We start from the raw sequence: 8594 nt of genomic DNA on the forward strand, positions 1-8594 counted from the left end.
CCCCCCTCAGTGTGCCCGCTGCAAGGAGAATTTCCTGGGCAACCCTACCCAGGGGGGCCAGTGTTACCGGCAGATCACAGTGGAGCAGGAATATTGCTTTGACCCAACGTCGCAGAGTAACTGCTACCACGAGCCGCGGATCCGTAACCTGGCGTCTGGCCGCTCCGTCTTCTTTGCCGTGCAGCCCAAGTTCACGAACGTGGACATCCGCATCACGGTGGACGTGACCTTCGGCCAACTGGACGTCTACCTGTCCGACTCGCATTCCTCCTTCACCGTGTCCGTGCACCCGCTGACCGGCCGGCACACGCTGCAGCTGACCGGCCCGGGCCAGACGCAGACGCAGACGCAGACGGGCGGGGAGAGCCTGCGGCGCAGACGTGAGACGGGTAGACGTGGCCGCGCGGTGAACGCCAGCCAGCCGGTGGAGAGCGGTGGCGGCGGAGGCGTAGTGGAGCAGCGTGCGGGGGGCCTAACCACATACGTGACGGTTGTACGCCCACGGACGGTGCTGGTGGTACGGGCTCTGCGGGAGAGGCTGGTGGTCACCTTCCCGTACCAGCGTCACGCCCTGAAAACGCAGCGCTTCTTCCTGGCGCTTGTCGGCACGGCCGAGGGCGAGACCCAGGGGCTGCTCTTCTTCCGGCAAGACCAGGCCCACATCGACCTCTTTGTCTTCTTCAGTGTCTTCTTCTCCTGCTTCTTCCTCTTCCTGGCCGCCTGCGTTCTCCTCTGGAAGGCCAAGCAGAGCGCCGAGGAACGACGCGAACACCGCCGGCAACTGCAGGAGATGGACAAGATGGCCAGCCGCCCATTTGCCCGGCTCACCGTCTACCTGGAGCCCTCGTCCGCGCCGGTCCCAACGTCCTCGGTGTTGCCGACCACCTCGTCAGCGTCCACGGCTCGCGCCCGCCGGCACGGCCACGTCACCGGCGGCAGCTCCTCCTCCACCGGCAGCGGCAGCCGCACCAGGCCCGGCCCCCTCACCCTGGAACCCACCGAGGATGGGCTGGCGGCCGTGGCAACGCTGCTGTTCCACATGCCCGGCGGAACCATGACCTCCAACCGCGCATGCCTGGGCTCGGCACTGGTGGCTCTGCGGCACAACCTGCAGGAGTACTGCACAGCTGCAGCCGCGCAGGCCGCTGGCAACGCCCGCAAGAGGGCAGCAGGGGGTGGCGGGCACGAGCTCACCCCAATGTCCTTGTGATGGGGGCGGGGGGGAGACTGACCGGACACTAACCCCCCCCTCCTCCTCCCCACCTCGTCCACACAGCACCTGACAATAGACAACAGGTGCAGGACGAGGCCATTCGGCCCTTCGAGCCAGCACCGCCATTCAATGTGATCATGGCTGATCATCCCCAATCAGTACCCCGTTCCTGCCTTCTCCCCATATCCCCTGACTCCGCTATCTTTAAGAGCCCTGTCTGCCTCTCTCTCGAAAGCATCCAGAGAACTGGCCTCCACCGCCCTCTGAGGCAGAGAATTCCACTGACTCACCACTCTCTGTGAGAAAATGTGTTTCCTCGTCTCCGTTCTAAATGGCTTACTCCTTATTCTTAAACTGTGGCCCCTGGTTCTGGACTCCCCCAACATCGGGAACATGTTTCCTGCCTCTAGTGTGTCCAAGCCCTTAATAATCTCATATATGTTTCAATGAGATCCCCTCTCATCCTTCTAAACTCCACAGAGTGTACAAGCCCAGCTGCTCCATTCTCTCAGCGTATGACAGTCCCGCCATCCCGGGAATTAACCTGGTGAACCTACGCTGGGCTCCCTCAATAGCAAGAATGTCCTTCCTCAAATGAGGGGGCCAAAAATGCACACAATACTCCAGATGTGGTCTCACTAGGGCCCCGTACAACTGCAGAAGGACCTTGACCCTGTGAGGAGGGGGGGGAGGGGGGGGGGGGAGTAGACAGACAACCTTGTTGACCACCCCCTCCCCAGCTACCCTCACCTGTTCACCTAGTTCACGAGAGGGGGAGAATGGGAGGGGGGAGCCCTGCCCCATTGCCCCTCCCCACCCCCCCTCACGACCACAACACCCTACCCTCACCGACACGTGTACTCAGAGGGTCAGGCAGCAGCCGTGGAGAGACCTGGGAATGGGCAGGTGGTGTTTTGGGGCTGGACCCTTCTTCCCCCTCATCTCCTTCCTAAAGGAACGTCCTTTAATTCTGAGGCTGTGCCCTCTGGTCCTAGACTCTCCCACTAGTGGAAACTTCCTCTCCACATCCACTCTATCCGGGCCTTTCACTATTCTGTATGTTTCAATGAGGTTATCCCCTCATCCTTCTAAACTCCAGCGAGTACAGGCCCAGTGCCGACAAACGCTCATCGTAGGCAAACAGTGTTGTCTGTACAGATGCTGCCTGACCTGCTGAGTTCCTCCAGCACTTGGTTCTTTTGCCCACTCATCTACCTACATGTCTGATCTCCCGGTTGCCAAACACTTGAACTCCCCCTCCCATTCCCACACTGACCTTTCTGTCCTGGGCCTCATCCACTGTCAGAGTGAGGCCCAGCGCAAATTGGAGGAACAGCACCTCATATTTCACTTGGGCAGCTTACACCCCAGCGGTATGAACATTGACTTCTCTAACTTCAAGTAACCCCGGCATTCCCTCTCTCTCCATCCCTCCCCCACCCAAGTCGCACCAGCTTCTCGTTCCCACCCAACAAACAGCTAACAACGGCCTTTAGCATTGTTACTTTTTTGCACATCTGTCATTCATTGTTCTTTATCTCTCTACATCACCATCTATATCTCTCGTTTCCCTCTCCCCCGACTCTCAGTCTGAAGAAGGGTCTCGACCCGAAACGTCACCCGTTTGTGGGAGAGTCTAGGACCAGAGGTCACAGCCTCAGAATTAAAGGTCGTTCCTTTAGGAAGGAGATGAGGAGGAATTTCTTCAGTTGGTGAATCTGTGGAATTCTTTGCCGCAGACACCTATGGAGGCCACAAGTCAGTGGATATTTTTAACAAAAACATAGAAAAACAGGTGCAGGAGTAGGCCATTCGGCCCTTCGAGCCAGCACCGCCATTCAATATGATCATGGCTGATCATCCACAATCAGTACCCCGTTCCTGCCTTTTCCCCAGATCCCCTGATTCCATTAGCCCTAAGAGCTATATCTAACTCTCGCTTGAAAACATCCAGTGAATTGGCCTCCACTGCCTTCTGTGGCAGAGAATTCCACAGATTCAAAACTCTGGGTGAAAAAGTGTTTCCTCATCTCATTCCTAAATGGCTGACCCCTTATTCCTAAACATAGAAACATAGAAATTAGGTGCAGGAGTAGGCCATTCGGCCCTTCGAGCCTGCACCGCCATTCAATATGATCATGGCTGATCATCCAACTCAGTATCCTGTACCTGCCTTCTCTCCATACCCTCTGATCCCCTTAGCCACAAGGGCCACATCTAACTCCCTCTTAAATATAGCCAATGAACTGGCCTCGACTACCCTCTGTGGCAGAGAGTTCCAGAGATTCACCACTCTCTGTGTGAAAAAAGTTCTTCTCATCTCGGTTTTAAAGGATTTCCCCCTTATCCTTAAGCTGTGACCCCTTGTCGTGGACTTCCCCAACATCGGGAGCAATCTTCCTGCATCTAGCCTGTCCAACCTCTTAAGAATTTTATAACTGTGACCCATGGTTCTGGACTCCCCCAACATCGGGAACATGTTTCCTGCCTCTAGCCTGTCCAATCCTTTAATAATTTTATATGTTTCAATAAGATACCCTCTCATACTTCTAAACTCCAGAGTATACAAGCCCAGTCGACCCATTCTTTCATCATATGTCAGTCCCGCCATCCTGGGAATTAACCTGGTGAACCTACGCTGGGCTCCCTCAATAGCAAGAATGTCCTTCCTCAAATTAGGGGACCAAAACTGCACACAATACTCCAGGTGTGGTCTCACCAGGGGCCTGTACAACTGCAGTAGGACCTCTTTGCTCCTATACTCAAATTATTTCGCCATGAAGGCCAACATGCCATTAACTGTCTTCACTGCCTGCTGTACCTGCATGTTCCATCTCCTGATGAATCTAACTCTCTCTTGAAAACATCCAGTGAATTGGCCTCCACTGCCTTCTGTGGCAGAGAATTCCACAGATTCACAACTCTCTGTGAAAAAGTGTTTCCTCATCTCAGTCCTAAACAGCCGATCCCTTATTCTTAAACTGTGTGTGGCCCCTGGTTCTGGACTCCCCCAACATGGGGAACATTTTTCCTACATCTAACCTGTCCAAGTTAAGGATGCGATAGAACTTTATACATCCAGGAGGGAAATTGATCTGCCTGGGATAAATAAAATTCTGTTGTATTCTCCAGAGATGCTGGAATAACCGAAACGTCACCATTCCTTCTCTCCAGAGATGCTGCCTGTCCTGCTGAGTTACTCCAGCATTTTGTGTCTATCTTCAGTTCAAACCAGCATCTGCATAGATTCTTGATTAGTGCGGGTGTCAGGGGTTATGGTGAGAAGGCAGGAGAATGGGGTTAGGAGGGAGAGATAGATCAGCCATGATTAAACAGCGGAGTAGACTTGATGGGCAGAACGGCCTGCTCCTATCGCTTATCGACTTGCCATTCGACAGGCCGGGCAACCAATGCTGAGGGGAGAATTTGTACAACATTTCAGGTCAGTTACCACAAGGGAAAGATTCGGTTTATGAGCGGGCAGGAACTGCAGATGCTGATTTAAACCAAAGACCGACACAAAGTGCTGGAGTAACTCAGCGGGTCAGGCAGCATCTCTGTGGAGAACGTGGACAGGTACAAAGTGCTGGAGTAACTCAGCGGGTCAGGCAGCATCTCTGGGGAGAACGTGGACAGGTACAAAGTGCTGGAGTAACTCAGCGGGTCTGGCAGCATCTCTGGGGAGAAGGAATGGGTCCAGACCTTTCACTGTATTGTACCAATCTACAGTGGAATGCTTTGGTTGTGTGCTAATCAGCCAGCGGAAAGACTATGCATGACCACAATGGAGCATATCAACTCCCCCCACTGCCTCTGGTGGGCATTTGAAATGACTTTTGTGGACAAGGTGGGAAAACGAACATCAGCTAAACCTCCAGCGAACACTGCAAGCTCTTGGCGACATGGAGGGAGGAACGGCAACGTTTACAGGTCGAATAGGTTCTTGCCTTGCATACAGTATTTAGTTTTCACCGTGTTTTTGTTTAAATAAAGTAATGGTTAAAAAATCGCCGGCCGGTCCCAGCATGGTTTCAAGGGGAGATATGATGTTTCTGAGAGGCTTGTGGCCAGACCAGCGTGGAAGATTAGTTCTCACAGGAAATTGAATCTCTTATCGCTGGGGTGGAAGAGACTACATCATGTGTGGTGAGTGGGGAACCTGGACAGGTACAAAGTGCTGGAGTAACTCAGCGGGTCAGGCAGCATCTCCGTGGAGAACGTGGACAGGTACAAAGTGCTGGAGTAACTCAGCGGGTCAGGCAACATCTCTGGAGAACGTGGACAGGTACAAAGTACTGGAGTAACTCAGTGGGTCAGGCAGCATCTCTGTGGAGAACGTGGACAGGTACACAGTGCCGGAGTAACTCAGCGGGTCAATACACAATAGGTGCAGGAGGAGGCCATTCGGCCCTTCAAGCCAGCACCACCATTCAATGTGATCATGGCTGATCATCCACAATCAGTACCCTGCTCCTGCCTTCTCCCCATATACCCTGACTCCGCTATCTTTAAGAGCTCTATCTGGCTCTCTTGAAAGCATCCAGAGAACCTGCCTCCACCGCCCTCTGAGGCAGACAATTCCACAGACTCACAACTCTTTGTGAGAAAAAGTGTTTCCTCGTCTCCGTTCTAAATTGCTTATTCCTTATTCTTAAACTGTGGCCCCTGGTTCTGGACTCCCCCAACATCGGGAACATGTTTCCTGCCTCTAGCATGTCCAACCCTAACAATTTATATGTTTCAATGAGATTCCCTCTCATCCTTCTAAACTCCAGAGTGTACAGCCCAGCTGCTCCATTCTCTCAGCATATGACAGCCCGCCATCCCGGGATTAACCTTGTAAACCTACGCTGCACTCCTCAATAGCAAGAATGTCCTTCCTCAAATTAGGGGACCAAAACTGCACACAATACTCCAGGTGTGTCTCACTAGGGCTCTGTACAACTGCAGAAGGACCTCTTTGCTCCTATATTCGATTTCTCTTGTTATAAAGGCCAACATGCCATTCGTTTTCTTCACTGCCAGCTGTACCTGCATGCTTACTTTCATAGACTGATGTACAAGGACCCCCAGATGCCGTTGTACTTCCCCTTTTCCCAACTTGACACCATTTAGATAGTAATCTGCCTTCCTGTTTTTGCTACCAAAGTGGATAACCTCACATTTATCCATATTAAACTGCATCTGCCATGCATCTGCCCACTCACCCAACCTGTCCAAGTCATCCTGCATTCTCATAGCATCCTCACAGTTCACACTGCCACACAGCTTTGTGTCATCTGCAAATTTGCTAATGTTACTTTGAATCCCTTCATCCACATCATTGATGTAAATTGTAAATAGCTGCAGTCCCAGCACCGAGCCTTGTGGCACCCCACTAGTCACTGCCTGCCATTCTGAAAGGGACCCGTTAATCCTACTCTTTGTTTCCTGTCTGCCAACCACTTCTCTATCCATGTCAGCACTCTACCCCCAATACCATGTGCCCTAATTTTGCCCACTAATCTCCTATGTGGGACCTTATCAAATGCTTTCTGAAAGTCCAGGTACACTACATCCACTGGCTCTCCCTTGTCCATTTTCCTAGTTACATCTTCAAAAAATTCCAGAAGATTAGTCAAGCATGATTTCCCCTTCGTAAATCCATGCTGACTCGGACCGATCCTGTTACTGCTATCCAAATGTTCGGCTATTTCATCTTTTATAATTGACTCCAGCATCTTCCCCACCACCGATGTCAGGCTAACTGGTCTATAATTCCCTGTTTTCTCTCTCCCGCCTTTCTTAAAAAGTGGGATAACATTAGCTACCCTCCAATCCACAGGAACTGATCCTGAGTCTATAGAACATTGGAAAATGATCACCAATGCATCCACGATTTCTAGAGCCACTTCCTTAAGTACCCTGGGATGCAGATCATCAGGCCCTGGGGATTTATCAGCCTTCAGTCCCATCAGTCTATCCAACACCATTTCCTGCCTAATGTGGATTTCCTTCAGTTCCTCCCAGATCCTCTGGCCACTACTATACCAGGAAGATTGTTTGTGTCCTCCTTAGTGAAGACAGATCCAAAGTACCTGTTCAACTCATCTGCCATTTCCTTGTTCCCCATAATAAATTCACCTTTTTCGGTCTTCAAGGGTCCAACTTTGGTCTTAACTAATTTTTTCCTCTTCACATATGTAAAGAAGCTTTTACTATCCTGCTTTATATTCTTGGCTAGCTTACCTTCGTACCTCATCTTTTCTCCCCATATTGTCTTTATGGTTATATTCTGTTGTTCTTTAAACATGACTCAATCCTCTTGCTATGTTGTACTTCTTCGCTTTAATTTTTATACTTTCCCTGACGTCCCTTGTCAGCCACTTTCTCCCCTTGGAATCTTTCTTCCTCTAGAGCTCTATCTAACTCTTAAATCCATCCAGTGATTTGGCCTCCACTGGCCTCTGTGGCAGGGAATTCCACAAATTCACAACTCTCTGGGTGAAAAAGTTTTTCTCACCTCAGTCTTAAATGGCCTCCCATTTATTCTAAGACTGTGGCCCCTGGTTCTGGACTCAGCCAACATTGGGAACATTTTTCCTGCATCTAGCTGGTATAATTTTATATGTTTCTATAAGATCCCCCCTCATGCTTCTAAACTCCAGTGAATACAAGCCTAGTCTTTTCAATCTTTCCTCATATGACAGTCCCGCCATCCCAGGGATCAATCTCGTGAACCTACGCTGCGCTGCCTCAATCACAAGGATGTCCTTCCTCAAATTAGGAGACCAAAACTGTACACAATACTCCAGATGTGGTCTCACCAGAGCCCTATACAACTGCAGAAGAACCTCTTTACTCCTATACTGAAATCCTCTTGTTATGAAGGCCAACATTCCATTAGCTTTCTTCACTGCCTGCTGTACCTGCACGCCAACTTTCAGTGACCGGTGTACAAGGACACCGAGGTCTCGCTGCACCTCCCCCTTACCTAACCTAACCCCATTGAGATAATAATCGGCCCCCTTGTTTTTGCCACCAAAGTGGATAACCTCACATTTTCTATATGCCATCGCGATATCTCGAATGGGTGTTGATGGCATGGTTTTGTACGTGGGAGGTCGTGTCTCACAAATCAGATTGAGTTTTTTGAAGACGTGACCAAAAAGGTTGATGAAGCCAGAGTTGTAGATGTTGTGTACATAGACTTCAGTAAGGCGTTCGACAAGGTGCCTCATGGTAGGCTGCTCTAGAAGGTTAGATCTCATGGGATCCAAGGAGAGATAACTGAATGGATAGCAAATTGGCTCCATGGAAGGAAGCAGAGGGTGATGGTGGAAGGTTGCTTCTCGGACTAGAGGCCTGTGACTAGTGGTGTGCCTCAGGGTTCAGTGCTGGG

The 8594-nt window shown here is 50.9% G+C and overlaps 1 protein-coding gene across 1 annotated transcript in view; it reads right to left on the bottom strand.

Annotated features, from left to right (window-relative positions):
• Positions 1–1056, bottom strand: part of megf8 (multiple EGF like domains 8) — a 24133-nt gene extending 23077 nt beyond the window's left edge. The window contains exons 1-3 of the mRNA XM_033016774.1: positions 865–1056; positions 485–781; positions 68–367 (exon numbers count right to left, since the gene is read on the bottom strand). Of these exons, the coding sequence (XP_032872665.1) occupies positions 68–367; positions 485–781; positions 865–1056 (789 nt within the window). The remainder of the gene's footprint in view (positions 1–67; positions 368–484; positions 782–864) is intronic.
• Between the last annotated feature and the right edge of the window lie 7538 nt (positions 1057–8594).

The sequence above is a fragment of the Amblyraja radiata genome, unplaced genomic scaffold, assembly GCF_010909765.2.
Source record: "Amblyraja radiata isolate CabotCenter1 unplaced genomic scaffold, sAmbRad1.1.pri scaffold_489_ctg1, whole genome shotgun sequence".
NCBI lineage: Eukaryota > Metazoa > Chordata > Chondrichthyes > Rajiformes > Rajidae > Amblyraja > Amblyraja radiata.